The sequence below is a fragment of the Prunus dulcis genome, chromosome 3, assembly GCF_902201215.1.
Source record: "Prunus dulcis chromosome 3, ALMONDv2, whole genome shotgun sequence".
NCBI lineage: Eukaryota > Viridiplantae > Streptophyta > Magnoliopsida > Rosales > Rosaceae > Prunus > Prunus dulcis.
The window spans coordinates 17709400-17731726 of NC_047652.1; the positions used below are offsets into that span (position 1 = coordinate 17709400).

At 36.0% G+C, this 22327-nt stretch overlaps 1 protein-coding gene and 1 pseudogene across 1 annotated transcript; both read right to left on the reverse strand.

The window, feature by feature from the left end:
• Window positions 1-6984: 6984 nt before the first annotated feature.
• LOC117622580 lies at window positions 6985-9026 on the reverse strand (annotated as a pseudogene).
• Window positions 9027-16054: 7028 nt separating this feature from the next.
• Window positions 16055-18411, reverse strand: LOC117622996 (probable cinnamyl alcohol dehydrogenase 1). The gene is made up of 6 exons (XM_034353821.1): window positions 18314-18411; window positions 18109-18222; window positions 17776-18006; window positions 16970-17255; window positions 16611-16761; window positions 16055-16326 (listed from the first exon to the last, which is right to left on the reverse strand). The coding sequence occupies exons 1-6, from the start codon at window positions 18409-18411 to the stop codon at window positions 16130-16132; spliced, it is 1077 nt and encodes a 358-aa protein (XP_034209712.1). The 3' UTR covers window positions 16055-16129.
• Window positions 18412-22327: the final 3916 nt, after the last annotated feature.

The window sequence follows — 22327 nt, forward strand, 5'->3', positions numbered from 1 at the left end:
TTTTTTCAGTTAATTTAGTCCTAGAACTCATTGTAAATAATTAATTTCACTCTTACCGTTAAGTTTTTTGAATTTCATCTAATTTAGTCCTAGAAGCAAGTGAGTATATTTTTTTAATCTTTAAAATACAAATGAAACAAAATAAAAACAAAAACACAAGTAGGTCTTTTTCGGATACTCTCTGTGTATGCAAGATCTATGCCATGGATTTCAATCTAAGAAATCTATGACCCACAAATCCAAGACATTTGGAAGAGAATCTAAGAAACCGACATGAATGAGATCAGACCAGCAGATCTAATTAGATATCTTAGAGCTTAGATCTGTCATCCTCTAGACGACGCTTGCAGTGAACGCTATGTGTGTTCTATGTATTTTATTTGATTTTCTCATTTTATTTAAGACCAACTTTTAATACTCTTTTTCTTTGTTTACTCTTTCATTATTTTTACGTTGATAGAATTTGAGTTATGCTTACTTAAGATATTAAATTTGCGATATTGAAATTTATTTTCCTATAAAAAAATATATTTTCCTATAAAAAAATATATTTTCATTATAATGAATTCTTAAATATATTTTTCTATAAAAACTAAGTTTATTGTAATTATAAAGTTATTTAAAGTTCACTCTCCTTGATAAAATTCGCTGCCCTGACTAGGGATGGCAACGGGTCGGGTAGGAGCCGGGTATGACAATACCATCCCCATCCCCGCTCTTCATCCCCGCCCCCATCCCCGAACCCATCCCCATTTATTAGGTTTCGGGGAATCCCCATCCCCGTCCCCGTCGGGGGACTATCCCCCATACCCGCCCCGAATCCCCGAATTTTTTGCATAAAAAAATATTTATCATACATTTTAACCTTAAATTTCATATTAACTTATCATTCAACACATCCAAATTAACTATAAAGTTCAACTCAACTATTTAAAATCACATCAATATGAAATTCCATAGAAAATTAGGAAGAATTAGGAGAGGGAAGTTAACTTAGGGTTAAACATAAATATTATAATTATATATTTATTTATTTAAATATAAACATATATATTTTCGGGCCGGGTTCGGGGATGGGGACGCCAATACCATCCCCTCCCCATACCCGTCGGGGATTTTTCAAGTTCGGGGATCCCCGTACCCGATACCCATTTAGACCCGAAATCTCCCCCCATTAGGGTCGGGGACCTGACGGGGACCCGCCCCTACAGGGATTTTTGCCATCCCTAGCCCTGACTATGAGCCACCCTCTCTCTCTCTCCATTTCTTTATGTACCCAGACGCGCACCCAACCTTCACTTCTTTCATGGATATTTTTTCTTCAGTTTTTACATTTTCTGAATTTTATACTTTACCTTATAAAATGACAAATATGTCCTTACAATTAACTGCAAATGAATGGAGTTTTAAAAACTTAACGCTATATCTTAAATGCTATTTATATAAGTTTAAGTACTAAATTGATTGAAAAAATAATTCATGAGGTAAAGTTTGATGAGGATGATAATTATTTACCTTTTTTTTTTGTCCGAAGAATTATTTACCTTCAAAACAATTATTTTTCACTATATAATTAAGCTGCAAATATATATTTATTTATTTTATAGGCAAACCGTCCAGAAAACTAATGAACTATTATCTTATTTAATAGAGTTCAATTAGCAGGGAAGAAAAAGGTGGCACTAGAGCAAGTGCTATAAAGTGGTGATTGCACGTGCAAGCCATGTGGTCCCAGAAAGATGAGAGAATCATTACCCGTGGGCTGCAGGGTCTCTCCTCCTCAACCCGTGCGTGTGGTGGCAAAAGGCTACGTGAAACATGACGGTCTTTATCTACAGGTGGCCAGGTGGGGTTGAACCACCAGAAGGGATAGGATTGGAATCAAATCAAATAGCCAGTAGCAGTAGGTTATTTTGTTATATTCCTATTTAGATGGGTCCACAGTGTAATATATATTAAGTTATATCAAGTTTGATAAAAGTTTAAATTAAGTTGTACATTGGAGTTTAAAATTTTGTAAAATAAGAAATTTTTTGAAGTCAATTAAAGGGGTCCAATTTATTTCATTTTGCGTGAACCGATGTTTGATAGGCTTAGACTTTAGTCAATGGTGATGAATAAGTCAAACAATATGGGTAGAATATTTTTTAGGTTATATTTCATTCTCTAAAAAAAGATATTTATTGTACAATGATGTAACCTTAGTAGGATCAAACTAGAAAACAAGATAAAAATATAATTATACAATATCTATAGAAAAAGGAAAGAAATATAATCATAATAAAGTAGGAAATAAATATCCTAAGTAAACTAGGATCTCGCTAACACTCCCCCTCAAGTTAGGGCAAAGATGTCACGCATGCCCAACTTTCAAGCAAGTTGAGAAAGACCGTAGTAGACACAGCTTTCGTAAGAACATCTGCCAGTTGATACTCGGATGATATAAACGGAAAAGAAATCATTTCAGCATCCAACTGCTCTTTAACAAAATGTAGATCAACCTCTACGTGTTTTATACGATCATGTTGCACAGGGTTATGCGCAATTGCAATTGCAGCTTTATTATCACAATATAAATCCATGGGTTTCTAGGGTCCAAACCCAAGATCTCTCAACAATCTTCTCAACCACAGTAACTCGCACACACCTTGAGCCATCTCACGTTACTCGGCCTCGACACTAGACTTAGATACCACTTTTTGCTTTTTACTCCTCCAAGTAATAAGATTACCACCAAAAAATGTGAAATATCTAGACGTAGAACGCCTATCAGTGACTAAACAAGCCCAATCAGCATCCATATAACCTTCCACATCTGTATGACCATACCTGCAAAACATTAACCCATTTCCAGGAGTTACTTTCAGACACCTCAAGATGCGCATCACAACACCCATATGATATTCATTAGGAGAATTCATAAACTGACTCACTACACTCACTGCATATGCAATATCAGGACGTATATGAGATAAATAAATCAATTTCCCCACAAGTCGTTGATAACGCTCTTTATCTGTAGGGACTTGATCAGGGTACAACCCTAACTTATGATTCTGTTCACTAGGGGTATCAATTGGTTTATAATATAACATTCCAGTCTCTGCAAGTAAATCCAAAATATACTTTCTTTGAGACAAAGATACCATTTTTAGATATGGCAACTTCAATCCCAAGAAAGTACTTCAAATCACCCAATGAATTCATCTCAAATTCGAAAGCCATATACTTCTGAAGATTTTGCATTTCTGCTTGATCATCTCCAGTCACAATCATATCATTAACATAAATAATTAAAGCTGTCAATTTATCTTTATCATGCTTTAGAAACAAAGTATGGTCTGTGTTACTCTGCATATACCCAAATTTCTTCATAGATGCTGCAAATCTCTCAAACCACGCTCTTGGAGATTGCTTCAATCCATATAAAAACTTCCGCAACTTACACACAATACCCTCCTTAGAGGTTACAGGAATACCAGGAGGGAGATCCATGTAAATCTCCTCATTGAGGTCACCATGTAGAAACACATTTTTGACATCGAATTGTAATAAGGGCTAGTCGCAATTAGCAGCTAGGGACAATAGTACACGCACAGTATTGAGCTTTGCTACTAGAGTTAAGGTCTCCAAGTAATCCACTCCATAGGTCCTGAGTATAACCCTTTGCTACCAACTTAGCCTTGTAACGGTTAATGGACCTATCAGCTTTATGCTTCAAAGTAAATACCCATCTGCATCTAACAATTTTCTTCCTTCGAGGCAAAGGAACTAGATCCCATATTTTATTCTTATTCAAGGCATCCATTTCAACCTTCATGATATCCATCCATTTGGGGTTAGATAAAGCATCATGCAACTTAATTGGCACACATACACTAAATAATTGACACAAATATGATGCATATGACTTAGACAAATGATGAGTTGACACATAATGGCTAATGAGATATTTAGACTTGCATGTATATCAGGAGAATATTGTACTTTAGGTTTCCCACTAGTGGTTCGTAGGGGTAACTGATAAGTTGACACAGATAGATCATTAGAAATTACCTCACTTGATTCACTATCACGAGTAGATTGGGGCACTGGCCGGACAGATGGGGGTATTGCATTGAACTCATCCATACAAGAATTATTGTCATTATTTTCAGATATAGGCGATCGGTCACTTGCTTCAATGTGACCGGTCATTTCGACACCGAGAGCACCTGCTTCATCTTCATATATGGGCGACTGGTCGAGTTCCAAAAGGCGATCAGAAGAAAACAGGGACCACAAGTTTCATCTTCGGATATGGGCCACTTGTCACTTGCTTCAGTGCGACAGGTCATTTTCTTCCCAAGAGCAGTATCTTCAAACACATCATTCTCCAATCTAGGACTTTCCAATTCACTCCCCCTCTCCCCCTGAATTGGAGAGGAGGAAGAGACATAATAGGGCACTTCTTCATGGAAAGTCACGTACAAAGTAACATACACCTTCTGGGTAGGTGGATGATAGCACTTATAATATTTCTGAGTAGAAGAATAACCAATAAAGACACATCGCAGAGCACAAGGATCAAGTTTGCTCCGTTGATGAGAGTAGACATGAATATAGGCAACACACCCAAAACTTTAAGGGGTAACTTGGAGATTAAGACAGGGGAAACATGGTCACCAAACACATCATGTGGAGTCTTGAAATCAAGAACCCGACTAGGAGTACAATTAATCAAATAGGCAACAGATAAAACAGCATGCCCCCACAGATGATGAGGAACAGACATGTCCAACATAAGGGAACGGGTAACTTCAAGTAACTGACAATTCTTGCATTCAGACACACCATTCTACTGAGGAGTAAATGGGGTTGTCGTTTGGTGAATAATACCTTGAGCAAGGAAGAAAGATGCGAAAATTTTATTCACATATTCACCTCTGTTATCAGTCGGAATACTTTGACCCGAGCATGAAATTGAGAAGACACCATAGTATAAAACTCTGGAATGATGGATGCAACATCCGTTCGAAGTAACACGAGCCGAACCCCACACATCAGAATGCACTAAATCAAAAGGCTTTGCAGCTTTACTATTACTCAAAGGAAACATAGTACGATGACTCTTGGCCAAAATACATGTCTCACACTAAAACTGGACTCATCACAAGAGCTGAATAAAGATGGAAACAGACGCCTAAGGTAGCCAAATGACGGGTATCCCAAGCGACGATGCCATAACCAAATTTGTTGTTTGTCTTTGACACTGCAACTTTGAACAGTATTAACGACACGATCACAAACTGGTGCAGAAGGCAATGTCAAATAATATAACCCCCTATCCGTTTACCGTGCCCAATCGTCTCGTGAGTCTTGAGATCCTGAAAAGAGTAATGCGTAAGATAGAAAGTAGCAGAAGCATTAAGTGTATCAAGTAATCGACCAATAGATAAAAAATTACAATGGATATTGAGAACTAGTAACGCACGAGACAAGGACAGAGTAGGAGTGAGAGAGGTTGTGCCCTCACTAGTAATTGGAGAGGGCAAGCCATTAGCACTAGTTATTTATGGGTCACGGGTGTTACTAGACAACTCATCAAAAAATTTAGCATCATAAGTCATATGATCATAAGCACCAGTATCAATTATCCAAGTATTGGAGTCAGTACCTGAAATAGAATTAGAAACACACAAATTTGCAGAGGCAGCAGCAACATCACCAACAATAGAGTTATCACCCATGATTGCAATATAAACTCAACAGATCACAGCAGAGTATACAACGGAACACTGCAAAGGCACAAATATGGCAGATGTACGAAGACAGGCACGAACACAGCAGAGTACACAGTGGAACACAGCAAAAGACACAAATACGGCCGATACACGAACACAGTAGAGGCACGAACACTACAACACAACACACAAACCCAAGGGGGCACACATGACACAGGTAGAGAAAAAAAAAATCTGGGGATAGAACACGAGTGGGCACAGCACACAGGTCTCCAGAAAAGTAGGCTCTGATACCAAGTCAAACAATATGGGTAGAATATTTTTCAGGTTATATTTCATTCTCCAAAAGAAGATATTTATAGTACAAGGATGTAACCCTATTAGGGTCAAACTAGGAAATAAGATAAAAACCTAATTACACAATATCTGTACAAAAACGAAATAAATATCCTATTAAACTAGGATCTTGCTAACAGAATAGAGACAACTTGACTTAGCCCTATATAAGCTTAAGACCCAGCTCTCGTTAGACACATTCTGTAACCCTAATCTTATCATAAAGAGAGAGCTAAAAAAGTTTCTGAGAAAGGGTAGAAGTCTTAAGCCGTTCATGTTTTTGCTTGTGCTACTGCTGTGATTGGATGAGTTCTGAGATCGTGTACTCAAAGAAAATGATGCCAGATAAGTCTTTTATGTATTTTAGGTTGTGTGAAAGATCATGAACACATATACAGAAAATCTAACATATTTCATTTTTCTTAATAATTATTTCCGAGTATTATTTATGTAGGAAGCACTTATGCTTACATGCATTTGTTTTAAAGTACTTCCATTAAAAGCACTAGAAGTGCTTGCTGTAGAAACATATAACGAGTGCTTTTCTAGAAAACGTTCTTAGACCACAAACAATTTTATGTTTTTTTATTTGTCAAATGTTGTCATAAACGTTTTTAAGTATTATAGCATCTTAGTAGTGTATGTGTGAGAAATCTCCTCTCCTTTATACTTTAGGTTCTCGCTTGTATTAAAAAAATATGTTAATTTTTTTTAGATCCTAGTAGTATGGTATCATAACATCTTTATTTAAAAAAAGAGAGAAAAGATCATTCAAAGGAAAAAGCCCATGTAATGTATTGGGCTTCATATGCAAGTTGGACAGAACATCCCAAACTTGATAATTCCAAGACTAAAAACAAAATAAAATAATAAACCAATCTTAAACAATATCAAAATGCTGCACAAATAATGAAAAGCTCAAAAGTAAGAAGGAATTGTGAGTGCTCAAAATTCCAAATCACATAGTAGTTTATTCATTTATTTTATTTAATCCTTCTAAGTTCTAACCACTGACCACTCACATAATGCAGAAGATCAAAAAGCCCAAAATACAAAACCCTGTTACATGTTATTGCAAATCTCAGTGTACAGCCTTCTCAAGCTTCTTCAATCTCTATAACAACTGATCAAGGCATTGGAAGAGAAATCTCACTTTTTCATATCATTTCAGGGAGCTTTCGACATCTATCACGAAACGGTACTTCACATCCCTCTTTATCAGCCTCTCAAGAGCTTCATTTACATACTGAATTGGGACTATTTCTATGTTTGGATATATCTTGTGAGCAGCACAGAAGTCTAGCATTTCCTGCGTCTGCTTTGTACCGCCCGTTGCGCTACCAGAAATCGACTTCATACCTGACAAATGGTCAGTTGAATCTGGTTCATTAAACTGGCAAATTTAGCCTAGGATGAATAAAAACTCTTGAGTATTGAAATTGCTAAACTTACCCCCAATCAGGCTTAGAGGACTCAATTTGACTTCACTTGGAGCCCCAACCAAGACAAGAACACCAGCAGTCTTCAACAGGGACATGTATGGATCAAATGGATGATCACCAGATGCTGTGTCAATAATGAAGTCAAGTGACTTAGCCAGGGCCTGCATAAATGGTAAAATCAGGGAAACATGTGGAGCATTAGAACAATGTGTCATGCACAAATTTGGATACAACAAACAAAATCTGTGCCATTGATTTTGTACTGAAGAAGTATCAATAGCACAGATCAATGCTGGAACAAGCATTATGTATCTGTACCGTCATCTGCTCTAGGTTGGATGAGACCACGAAATTGTCTGCACCAAGCAGAGTTAGAGCTTCTTCTTTCTTCGATGTGCTCGTGCTGAAAACGGTCACATTTAGCCCAAAAGCCTTCCCAAATTTCACTGCCAAGTGACCAAGGCCACCAAGTCCAATCACCCCTAGAGATTTTCTGGGCTGGTTCATCTTGTGGCGTATCATCGGAGTGTAAACCGTGATGCCAGCACAAAGCAGAGGAGCTGCTGAGGCCAATGGATAGCCATCTGGTATCCGGAAGCAGTACCTATAAATTCAAGAACAAAATTTTACATCTTCCATCTGCTAATCAAGCAACTAATTTTATTCGAACCAAAAAAACAAAAACAAAACCAACCAATTATGTAGACATTTAGAAATCTGGACACCAATTCTGCATGTTTCAAAAAGGAAAGTGGAGAAAACTTGCCCTTGATGAGCAACAATGTAACTGGAAAACCCTCCTTGTGTAATTGTGCCATCCTCATCAACATTGTTATAAGTAAAAACTGCTCCCTTTTCACAAAAAAACTTCAAGACCATCACCACAATAGTCACAGTTTCTGCATGAATTAACATAAGTTCCTATTCCGACATGGTCACCGACTTTGAAGCCATGAACATTGGAACCAACTTCTTGCACAATGCCAGCAATCTCATGTCTGTTGCACAATCAATTGAAAACATTTTTTAGATTAATAACCGATCGATGAGTTTAATTTTTGAGATTCGTTTAGCAGATAGATTAAATCACTTTCATTTAACGGTAATTATCGTGACAAAAATGCCCTCACTATACATACCCGGGCACCATTGGATACTTTGCATTTCCATGCTTGTTCCTTGGAAAAAGCACATCAGCATAACAAATTCCGCAGTGTGTAATCTTTACGGAAACATCATCGTTTTGAAGAGACCTGAACAATTTAAATCAACTCAACCTTGCTAGTTCAACAACAAACTATCAAAAAACAATTGAGCTAGCCAAAAATCATGAGTTCAATAGTATACCTTCGGCTAAACTTGTAAGGCGATAAAATTCCAGATTCATCTGTTGCAGCCCAACCCAAGCAGTCCCCATTTCCATTTGCACCAGTATTTTCAGAGCTCATGATTTTTAATTGTTCCAAATTAGTATGTATGTCGCTAGGAAGAAGAAGGGCTGTGAGAGTTTTTGAAAGAGAATGGTAGTTTGAGGCAAGAAAATTATGCTTTTGGGTTTTAAGTGTTGGGGACTATATAGACCAACGATGACGCAAGGGCATGCGTGATCATCACCTCTTACCCACGTACGCAGTGATGAGGTTTGAACTTTCATGGATCGTTTTTCTTACCAGTTATATGTGGTATTTAGTTATATATTTAAATTGATAACATATATATATATATATATATAAATATATAAAGAATAAATATTTTGCTGCATATTTAGTTGTATATTTAAATTGATAACAAAGATAGTTAAATATATATATTGTCTTTTGTACTAATAAATATTTATATCTTATTACATATATTATTCTATTGTATATATACATATATCTTATTAAATATGTGTATTACATATATACTTATCCTATTATATATATGTATATGTTTTAAAATAGTTCTTGTTAATACGTGTTAAAGTACAAAACCTGCTAAGTATCAAGGCTATCAACTCACCAAGAAGATAAGAATAGGATTAGAGGGATTGGAAGAGTCACAAAACATTCTTCCTTATCTGCAACTACATTGATAACTATTACTTGGACAGTAAGTTTGAATCAACCGCCAATAAACCATCCGATAGAAAATCACTTCCTGCCGACTTGTTCCTTGTATATATATATAGGACATTATGTTGCATAACAAGTGCAAACAAAGAAAACGAGAAAGAAATAGTGATAGAGAGACGTAAGAAAAAGAGTAGGAGACTGAGTTTGTGAATACGGTGAAAAATTGGGAAACATCTTACAATTCTAGCTAGCTTTGGAAATGAGGTAGGGGTTTCCTGGGGGCCTTTACGGGGATTGATCTAATTAAATTTCATGAGTTCTATATTATGTGTGATATTGTATAATGTTCTTGATATAGGATATTTACGTAATGTGAACTATTTGAATAATGTTGGCATAATTATATCATGTCATGGTAATTGGTTGGAGTTGTTGGATTGAGAAAATAATGATGGAAAAGAGGGTAATGGAAATAGTATTTTGTGTAGTTGAATCTAACTCTTGGCAGGTACCAGGTCTCAGGGATCCCACAGTGCACATGATTTTTATTGGGTGATTCGGGACTGGCGACAGGGAGTTAGACAAGATGACTAACAAAAGGGGAATTATGGGATGCTTGAAATGGGTGTTAGTTCATATAAATGCGCATTCGGGACCAAGTGGTATAAGCATGGTATGGGATGTGCAGGTCTGCTTGCCTAGTTATATGAATTAACGGGTTAGGTAGAATTGAAGAGCATTTATGCATTATTATTATTATTAATGTGATTTTTGGCTGTGTGATTGCATGTCACTTAATTTAGTTATATCAATCTACTGTGGTAAAGTCTCATTCCTTACTGAGCGGTGGTTGCTCACCCTTCACCCTGTTTAATTTTTCAGATGAATTAGTGGGCAAGACGAGGACTAAATCGATTGAGTCTGAATTAGATGAGAGTAGTAGAGCTTTATTAATTGTAAACTTGTAAGATTTTGGGAACTATTTTTATAGGTTTATAAGAGAAGTTTATTTCAAACCCAATGTTTCGGCTTCTTTTAATTTTATTTTCTCACGCACCGGGCGCGAGGTTTCCACCAATCCCCGAGTCCAGGGCGTGACAATTTTGGTATTATGAATTTCATAACACCAAAACACATATGTTGATAAGCATGGTGTTAACAAAAAGCATAATGGTATTGCATGATCTAGATACCATAAACTCTAACCATATTTTTCAAACTCTGAACACAGTGCCAACATTCCTTGCATGCTCCTCCTCTTCTATCCCCCTTAGTATTGGTCTATAATCATCTTGATCAATTAATGTCTTGTTGGCATGTAAGGTGAATATAAGGTTGCATTCATAATTTCTTCCAATCTATTAGAACCAAGTGCTACCTGTGGAGTGCTTAAGCAATTAGTTGGTGAAACATGTCCCAATAGCAATTCAGAATCAATGTTAGAAACATTTCTTGCACTAGCTAAAACCTTTTCCATGATGGCTCGTTGTTTCATTAAAAGTTGCTCCAAACGTTTCACCTTTCCGTTGTGGCTCTCCCCTCTTCTCTCAAACCTTTTCTTTCTGTCAGCACACCCGACACATCCTCAGGTCTCACCCCTACGCCATATCCTCTCACCCGATTACACTTCTCTCTTCCAAGCACTTTAGAATATACAATATTGATTTCCTCTGCTGTTATTTCATCTGGTTTTTTTATTTCTAATATCAATGATCTTTGAATTCATATATATATATATATATATATATATATATATATATATGTTAACTGTGCATTCTACTACATGGATGCCTCTATAACAAGCAACACAAGACAATATATCCTAAAATACAATCAAATTCAGCCTCACCATAGCTTTTGCAGCTGTCTCATTCACAGGTGTTCCATTTTTCTTAGGTGGCACAGTTCAAACATTTTGCATCTGTTAGGGGAGACACCCCTGTGATTCACCTTCTAAAATCCACTAGACATAGTTCACATATCAAATATCATTTTAAATCATAGCACAAGTACCTAAAAGAAGTTTTTCTTAAGCCATCCACAAAATCACTTGTTCATGGCCCATTAAAAAAATTGAAAGTACATACCAGCTATCTTATGTTTTTATCATTTATATACAATCAAAATATTATGAGAATTTACATAAGCAGACTTACAATATGATAACATGCTCCACATTAATTAACTAGAAAAACTGTGACACTTACATATTAGTTCCTCACTTGGGCATATGATTTTGTCTTCGTTGTGTGGTTCATCATCCTGCGCTTCATACGATTACATTTATTTATGACCAATTACATTTAATAAGCAAAACTAAACTAAACATTCAAACAACTTTAAATATGACAGGACCCGACCCAAATTCCACTTTGAAATTTGAGCCGGACCCTGTGCGTGTCTGACACTTGGCGGGTGTCGGGCACAAATGACCTAATTGCCCTTCTTTTTAAAATTTAACGTCATTTTAGGTTTGACTTTTGCAGAAAATTTGACAGAGTTTCTCTTGTAAATCGAACATTCCCAAAATTTACACATGTCAACAAGCATTTAAATATATACACCAACTACCAGTATACATATATAAATACAGTCCAATGGTTAAATACGTCCTAGGGCAATATCAGAGCAACTATACAGATCAATTTACAAGGAAGGAAACAACTTGTGAACCAAGAACCCTACATCAAACTGAGGTAGTGCAGGAAGCAGAAACTGCCCTGTGGTGGCTCACAGATGCACGCCTACTATCTGGGGGCGCAAAACATTGAAAATGTAAGTGGATCAAAAATAAAGTTTAGAAAATACATAAGAACATACTAACCCCACTGTAAAAACAGTTACGTAAAACTAAATTATCCTCTTCATTATATTCATACTGAAATCAATGCATTCATATATTTATACACATATATGCCAGTCATACTTATGGTCAATAAAACTCTCTTAAAAGCATTGAAATCAATCTAAAACTGCCCCTAGGTGTACCCCTTTATTTCCGTCAATTCCTGATATCCGTCAATTCCTTATATGTCGTCAATTCCTAATATCCATCAATTCCTCGTGTCACAATTTGTGACATGTTCTCGCAAGTCTCGGTAATACAAGGTCGACCCGAGCCACAATCTCGCAGGATTTAGGAGACCTTTATCAAATTGATCTGCAATCCTCGCTCCCACGGTCCAGACGTCCTCGAAACTCGTGGGGCAACCGTCAAGCGCGCTGACTATACCGAAGGCAACATTTATTCCGAAGGCAACATCTTTATATCTGGGTACCTAAGGTGGCTTAAGAAAATATAAAATTTCTGAAAGATCTGATGAATAACTGAATTTCTGTTAAATCTAGAACTCTGCTGCCATTTATCTGATATGTAGCTAGAAATTCCTTTTCCTATATCCTTAAAGGATATCCCACTCGGCAGCATATAAATTAAAATATTTAAAAGCACATATCAAATATTGGAAACACTAATCTTTGAATAAAACTTATTCAAGATCAAATAATGAAATTGATTTGCATAAATTATTTATAAAACAGAAAGTCCACTCACTCCTGGTCCGAGCTAGCTGGACCTCTTGAAGGTCCCTCCTGCGGGTCTGCCTGGCCCCGGGTGCCTTGGCTCGACGATCAATTCCAACTTTAAAGCCATCGAACGAAGCTTTCTGTCTCTTGAAAAACCTAGAAAATTTTAGTTTCGAAATCAAAGAAATTGGAATGGATTCACCCAGGTTTTCAAGGGATAACACAAAGGGAAGGTAGGAGAGTAGTTTGGGTGCAATTACCTGAGTTGTGGCGGCCGGAGATGGCCAAAATTGGCGTCGGGAGTTGCTGTTTCTAAACAGCCCGAAATGGCTCAATTTTGGCTCTGTTTTCGATTGATTTCCTGGTTTAATCGCTTAGAATCATGGCTGGATATGGCTATGTATGGAAATAGGAGAGAGAGATGAAGAGTTTGCAAGTTGTGGCACTCGATTTGGTGGCTGGACGGAGGAGAAAACTGAGTTTGAAAATGGCTGTTCGTCATATTCGCGAAGGAGAAGAAAAATCTGGGTTTAAGAAATCTAAACTTCGAAATTGGACTTTTGTAGACCATATCTTCTTCGTTACAACTCCGATTTGAGCCCGCTACATGTCTATGGACTCATCTCGACGTGCTCTACGCAACAGTATAACTGAAATTCTCAAATTCCTTCTCGACTGAAAAGTCAACTTTTGACCCAATAAAATATTCCCGAGGGTAAATTCATCTTTTACTTGGATAAATTCATAATTAAATATTTATTTAAAATTGGGTTGTTACAAAATAAAAAAAAAATAAAAAGTTAACAAAACTAACATAGCTGATTGAAAAAGCATGGTGACAATCGCAACATAGTGGCCCAGTTATTAATATGAAGAAAATAGTCAAGGAGTAAAATTTTAAAAATGATGGCACTCAAGCAACCCAAAAGGAAAAGAAAGAGAAAAAGAGAAAAAAAAAAAAGAGCATCAAACCAACAAGGGAAGATTTGATACCTATTTAGAAAAATCCAACAGCAAAATCTTAAGTACTCTAGCCCTTCTTTCATTCCCTAATTTTCTCTTGAAGATGGCCAAGACAAATAGAAGAAATGGAAATACTTTAGTGAGCTAAAAACTAGTTTCTTGTTGCAATCAGATATTGCATTCGGTTATTATGTATGATCAAATCTGATAGAACCAAAATTGAATTCAAAAACAAAATCATTAGAAATTTATCATTAAAAATAAAAATCAAATAAAATTTAATAGAAACAAAGAGAGAACAAACAACCCAATCAATAAATTAAATACCAAAATTTGCAGGAATTCAATTCAGAGAGAAACATATCAACAAAGTCAATGACTTTATCGAACTTGAGAAAGCAATGATTATGAAGAATAACCGATACCCCACCTTCAACAAAACAAAAATACCAAAAAGCACCATATTTCAAGAAACCCAAAAGAGAAGAAAATAAACAAAGGAAAAAAAAAAAACGCTTGCAGAGAGAAGAAACTTAGTTACACTAAAAATGGCAGAACTTAGGGCATGCCTTGTTTGGCCTCAAGGCCCCATATTTTGCAATACATAGATCTTGGGACCACCGCCACCACCACCCATCTCTCACTCCTTGAGAACCCAACTTGAACTTCAAGGACCTAGAAATTTCCAAGAAATTTCCCCGTGTCAATCATGCTAGAGACCAAGTTGGCATTCCCAGAGGCTATGGAGAATTTTATCAGACGACTAAGAGAGAAAGAGGGTGTAAGATGATTGAGGGAGAGGTGAGATTATGGAGAAGGGTTTGTTGTGGTTAGAGACGCAACCTAAAACCATGGGATTTTCTTTTTAACATTGGCTTTTGTGAAAATATCCAACCCCATTAGTCTTTTTCTTCTTCGTTTATTGAACCAAGGTCAAATAGTCTTCTTTTTTCTATTTGTTAATTGAGTTTATCTATACATATTGTTTTTTGCTGCGTTTTATACGTATTTAACTGGATTACTTTTACTAAAGAAGATTATCCTAAAATATTATATTGCAAAATTATTGTTTAAGTGTCATATGATTTTATATTTATTATATTTAAATCAATAGTCACAAATTCCTTAAAGTGTGAGATAACTAGTCACAATTAATAGTGAATAGTAAGCAAAACCATTGACCACTCGTTCAAATGTCACCAAAATCTATTTGTTGCTTAAAAAATGTGACTATTGTCTTCTTCTTTTTTGTAGTGATCATAGCATCATACAACTCTAATCACAAACACAAGGCTAGTATATTTTTTTATGCATAATGTGTGCAAGGGGAATGCTGGTGTTAATTTTCCTTTGTATCGCTCTTTCTAATACCTTCTTTATCCTTTTCAATCTGCAATGTTGGATGATAAGCGAAACCCTTCATTTTCGGGGCCATTCTTCGAGGATCTTTTATTTTTATTTTTAAAAATCAACCAAATTAGAAATCGTTTAGTCATTCGATCAACACTGTGATAAAAATTAAGTGAATAAATGATTTTTGATATGGTCAATTTTTTATAGAGATAATTTTTAAATGGTCACTTAGAAGATAGACGATTTTTATGACCCAATAACATTATAAGATGAGAACGAGAGATGAAAGAGGCTTGGAAAAGTAGTAAGTCAAGGTCACCCAATTCAACTGGGTCTAGAACATGATAAATTACAATAATAAACCAACCTCAACCAATATATTACATATACTTATATCTCTTGATCAAATCCAAATCATATGGAACTTTGTTTAATAATATCATAGCATCAAGATACAATACAAACTCATTCTTTTCTTTCTTTTTTGGTTGAAATCAGTGCATTAATAAACCCAACAACAGCAACAGAAACAAATACCAAAGAAGGAGAATCCACTAGAACCAAGCTCCAAACTAGCTAAAGGATCCGATACAAAAGTGACACAAAAAATGAAAACCGAGCACACATTTATCTCTGTTTAATCCTTCTAAGTTCAAACCACTAACACAAAGCAGAAGACCAAGGCCAAACACTTTCACATTGGTTTTCTTTGACTTGGCAACAATTTTGCTTGTCATTTGAGGGAGTTTTCAATGTCTACCACAAACCGGTATTTCACATCCTTCTTTATAAGCCTCTCAATTGCTTCATTCACATACTGAATTGGGATTATTTCAATGTTGGGATATATTTTGTGAGCAGCACAGAAGTCTAGCATTTCTTGCGTCTCTTTTGTGCCGCCTACTACGCTACCAGAAATCGATTTCATACCTGAAAAAATTAAAGCTCAATGCATCATTAATTTTCTAAAAGAGTTGGATGAACTCTGTGGCTAAGCTAGATTTGTAAGTATATCATCAAATGTATAAGTATTCGAAAGTTACGTGGTTAAATATTTCTACTTAGGTTTTTTTATTTGTTTTAGAGAGATCATTAAGTTAAATTACAAGTTGTTTATTACTAATTGGCGGGGGGGCAGTGCAACTCTTTAGGGTGGAACTATAAATTTAAAAAATAATAAAATAAAATTCTGAGCAATGAAATTGGTAAATTACCCAGAATGAGGCTATGAGGTTTCAATTTGACTTCATTTGGAGCCCCCACCATGACCAAAACACCAGCAGTCTTCAGCAGTGACAAGTACAAATCAAATGAGTGATCAGCAGAGACTGTGTCAATGATGAAGTCAAGTGACTTTGCCAGGGCCTGCATAAAATTCAGGTAATTTATAACAAAAATTACAACAATCAATATATATTTATAATTTCCTGGCGAAAAAAAGGGATTGGTGATTTCTCCACTCCAATTTTATCCACTTACACTCCGTTTTATAACTAAAAAAAAGAGTGTAAGTGGATAAAATTAGAGTGGGGAAATCATTACCCAAAAAATAATAATAATAATAATTTTCTACCGTCATCTGTTCTTGATCGGATGAGACCACAAACTTGTCTGCACCAAGCAGAGTTAGAGATTCCTCTTTCTTTGATATGCTTGTACTGAAAACGGTCACGTTTAGTCCCAAAGCCTTCCCAAATTTCACTGCCATGTGACCAAGGCCACCAAGTCCGATCACACCCAGGGATTTACCAGGCTGGTTCATCTTGTGGCGCATCATCGGAGAGTAAACAGTAATGCCAGCACAAAGCAGAGGTGCTGCAGAGGCCAATGGATAGGCATCTGGTATCCTGAAGCAGTACCTATAAATTCAACAAGAAACAAAACTTAGATTATGGGGACGTTTAGAATGGCTTCCATTGGATAGGAAATATTTTTGCTCATAAGCACTTTTGCTAGAGAAATTCTTGAAGAAAACGTTTTTAGTCATTTTAGAAGTCATCCCAAACATGCTTATTTCATTAAAAAAAATTGAATTGAAAACTTGCGTATTTCCTTGAGCAATTAGGTCATTGTACTAACATAACATGGATTCCAAGTTTTTCTATTTCTAAATGGCGCATTTACATGCATTTCATTTAATTAACCATTACAACAATCTAATTATTAGACTCGGTGCTACAATTAGCCTAATCTTAACAGTTATGCTTTCACTAAGATTATGCTAGTTGATGTGACACCAAAGTCTAAAGAACAAGGCTAGATTAAATATACCGTTAGTAAAGGCAGAAGCTCGAGATCCAAAGAAAAAAAACAAGCCAATTTTAGTTTTGCAAGCATGGGGAGATAATCTAAGTGAAAAATGGATCACTAATTAATTACCTTTGATGGACAACAATGTAAGTAGAAAACCCTCCTTGTGTAATAGTACCATCCACATCAGGACGGTTATAAGTGTAAACTGCTCCCTTCTCACAATAAGCTTCCAGGCGCCCATTACAGTAATCACACTCTCTGCATGAATTCACATAGGTTCCCACTCCAACATGATCACCAACTTTGAAGCCGCTCACATTGGAACCAACCTCTTGCACAATTCCAGCAATCTCATGTCTTTATATTTGTACGTACAAATATCAACAAGAAAAAAAAATGAATTAAGAATTAATCCTATCATTATAAAATCATTAATTAATAATTAATTCATTAACATACCCAGGCACGAAAGGGTAGGTGGCATCTCCATGTTTGTTCCTCGGAAAAACCACTTCAGCATAGCAAACTCCACAGTGTGTAATCTTTACGGAAACATCATCACTCTGAACAGCCCTGCATATTAATTAAAGCTCTGCAAAGATGTTCTTCAAATAAAATTATTTATCAAGAGATATCTCTCAATTGAAACTCCCTTTATATATACCTTCGGGTAAATTTGTAAGGCGATAGAACCCCAGAAGCGTCTCTTGCAGCCCATCCCAGACAATCAGTTGCATTTTCTGAGCTCATTGTTGCATGCATATGTTATGTATATCAACCCTTAGATATATGTCGAAGTTGTGGTTTTTGTTGATTTGTAGCTGTTTATATGAACATTTACAGGGGTATGATATGACGTGTAATAGGCCAACGATGACGCAATTGCATGCGTAATGACATGAGTCTCCACATGCCATCATTTCCATTTGAGAATAAATAAAAACAAAAAGAAAGAGAGAAAAGAGAAAAGTAGTCATCTCTCTTACGTTCATGGAAATGGACCTATACTCAAACCTGATCAAACAAATTAAAATAAAATAATGACTGTGGCATCTTTTTTTCTTCTTCTTATTTTTATTGCTGCTCATGATTTCCCTCGTGAAGTAAAATTCAACTTTCAATCAGATTCATATTGTATAACTTTTCGGCATATATATCATGTCTCACAAACTTCTGTTGTATTCCAAAGGGGAGCGGATCCCTTGTTCCCAATTTGGGGGCCCCACACATCAGATCCCAAATCCTCCAACAAAACCAAACAAGAAAATAAAAAAACAAGCCTCAGAAAGAAAGAAAGCAAAAAAGGAAAGAGAAACAAGAAAAAAAAAAAAAAACAGTATTTGTTCAATCTAGCACATGAAAAGACAAATATACCTTATTTTTAACGAAAAAGTTGACCGAGATGACGGAAATGACGATTTATGAAAGTGGATGCATAATTAAAGTACCACCGTAACAATTTAGCAATAAGAGGGACGAAAAGTAAAGTTTGGTCTTAGTCCAGGGACTATTGCTACAATTTAGCCAAAATAAAAATAGTATAGCCAAGTGCCTATACTATTTAAGGGACTTTCTCTATTGCGAAGTGCAAGTGTGCGGAGTGGATGCGGACTTCTATTTGTGACCATTAGATTCCTTGTATGCTGTAGATTTAAAACATCATTGAGAACTATTTATATCAGAGCTTTTCAGTCTTTTGGTAAGAGCCAAAATTTCCCGCCTACTGACCTTTGTTTCTTTCTTCCACCACGACACCTTCTCTTCTCTGTGCTTTCATCCCTGGCAATATCACAGGTTATAATATTTTTATTTCTTCTTTTCAACACCTTCTCTTCCGCGTGCTCTCATCGCTGGCAATATCATAGCTGCTCCTCCAGGTTAGAATATTTTTATTTCTTCTTCTTCTTCTTTTTTCGCTTTATGATGTATGTGTATTTTCCATTTTGCTTATACAAAGTTTTCTGATTTTCTTATGGTATGGGATTGTTTACTAAAAAGATTTGGGTTTCGTTGGAAATGATGAAGGTTGGAATCGGAAAAAAAAGAAAAAGAAAAAAAAAAGCACTGATGTATGTATGGATTTGGCTACTAATTGGTCTTTGTTTTTGTATGGTTTTGACTAAGTTATTTTATTTCGTTTTCTGGTTGAAAGTTTATCTAATTCAGGTTTGATATGCACTTACAAGTTTGGCTTTTGGTTTAAGCATTGCTACAGTATTCTTTGCTATTGTTTACCAATGTCCCATTGACCAATATTTTTGTTATTTTTTGCTTTAATAGATGAAACTTTAGAGATAGGAAGCCCACAACAAGGATTCGGGACATATGAATTTATGGAAGATACTAATGAAAATAATTCAGATTTATTTTTTTAATCCTCAAGTAGAGGATCAACATGTATCAAAAATTGTTCACGAGTTTGAATCACTTGAGGATGCCTATAACTTATATAACAACTATGCAAAACAAGCGGGATTTAGTGTTCAAAGTTATTGTCAGCAAAGGAGTAAAACTTCTAATGAGATATTAAGAAAAGGATATGTGTGCTACAAAGAGGGAGTATATTCCAAAGAAGTTTCTAATGGAAGTGAAAGGCGGTGAGGTGTATTACGAAGTGGGTGTAAGACTAAGATTGCGTTTCTAAAGGTAAGAGAAGGAACAAAATACATAATTTCTAACTTTGTGGAGGGCAACAATCATGCTTTGACAGCCCCTCAAATGGTACATTTGTTGAGATCGCATCGCAAAATTTCTGAAGTTAATAAAGCATACAACAAATTTGGTGATGTTAATATCCCAACACATCAACAATTTAGTCTTCTTGAAGTGCAAGCAAGAGGGATGCAAAACATTGGATATACAAAGAAAGATTTATATAACTACAAAAGACAATTGCAGAGAAAGATGAAGGGGCATGATGCACAAATGTTGAATGAGCATTTTATTGGTGAGCAAGCAAAAAATGAATCTTTCTTTTTTATGATAGAGGCTGACGATGATGATAGGCTTAAACATTGTTTTTGGGCTGATCCAACATCTAGAAGAGCTCATAAGTTTTATGGTGATGTGGTTGTATTTGATACCACTTACAATACTAATCGGTATGGTATGGTATAGTATTTGCCCCATTGGTAGGGGTTAATAACCATAGTCAAACTATTCTTTTTGGTTGTGGGTTCTTGAGCAATGAGACCACTGAGTCTTTTCTTTTGTTGTTTGAGCAGTTTAAGAAAGCTATGCCTGCTGGTCCACCCAAAATAATTATTATAGATCAAGATCTAGCGATGGGAAATGCTATTTCACAAGCTTTTCCAGGTGTATTTTATGAGGTGTGATGTGTGTTGCTCTGATACCACTTGTTGGGTTTTAGAGAACAAAAAAGTGATTTTATTTATTCAATAATAGATGGGTACAAGGCTTTAGAGCATTTCCAACAAGGGGACCAAGAGGGGGGGGGGGGGGGGGGGTGGTGCAAGCCCAAAATGCTGTTTCTAACAACAAAAAGTGGCCCGGGCAAGGAGTGGGACCCAACGAACTGGGCTAGCCCCAGGGGAAGGCTGGCCCGAGCGCCAGCCAGCGTTTTGGAGATGACTTCAGTGAGTTGACGTCACAATGATGCACCCGTCCCCCAAAGGCTAACTTCCACGTGGCGCGCTGGGCTCTCCGATAAGACTTTTTCCAGCAATCCAAAGGCAGCCAATTTTTGTGCAATTAAAAAATGAAAAAAAAAAAAAACCAAAAAATTACTGATTTTTTTTTTCTTTATACCTTATTTCCATTTTCAACATTTAAGTAAATGTCGAAAGTACCCCCCATTTGGATTCAAATAAAAATACTAGAAAATCAAAATATGAAAAATCCGTTTTAGTGCAAAATACGATTTAGGCTAAAAATGATGGCTTTAAAAAGTCAATATATACTTCATATTAAAATCCCATAAAATCAAGTTTTCTTATTTGATGTGTAAAGAATAAAAGCCGCCAAAAATTATCTTGAGAAAATGATTATTCCGAAAAACCATTTTTCATACTTAGTCAATATTGCACCTCCGCTAAAAAAATTCTGGGTTCGCCAGTGTAAATACCAACCAATACTATTCACTTTTAACACCAAATCCTCATAGTTTTTTTTTTCTTCTATAAATACCAACCAATACAACTAATAAAATAAAATCTTATCCGAAAATATTATCCGATATGAATAGTATTGACACGTAGGAACCCAAAAATCTTATCCGAAGATATTATCCAAATTAATAATTTAAGAAAAAAAGTTGTGAAAAAAAATAAAATAAAATGAATAGTATTTGCCATGGCAAAGGGTAATTGCTGGAAACACATTTTGGTTTGGAGGGGGCGGGAGGGCTAGGGCAGTCACTATTCATATGAATAGTAGCTGCCCTAGGACTCCCCTTGCCATGACAAGAGGCAAACTACTAAAAATGCTCTTATAGAGGACCAGGCTTATTGGTAGAAAGGGCTTCTTGATAGTCTTCGGACATACCACATATGCCTCAATAAAGCCAAACATGCTATCTAAGTCCTTGCCTTCCAGATTTCCATGCCAACAACTAGAAACTGTTTGCTAGGCTTATTGGCCTTCAACAACTAGAAAGAAACTATTTGCTAGGCTTATTGGTTCTCTCTCATTTTACTGGCTATTTGGCCTGTTTTCTTTT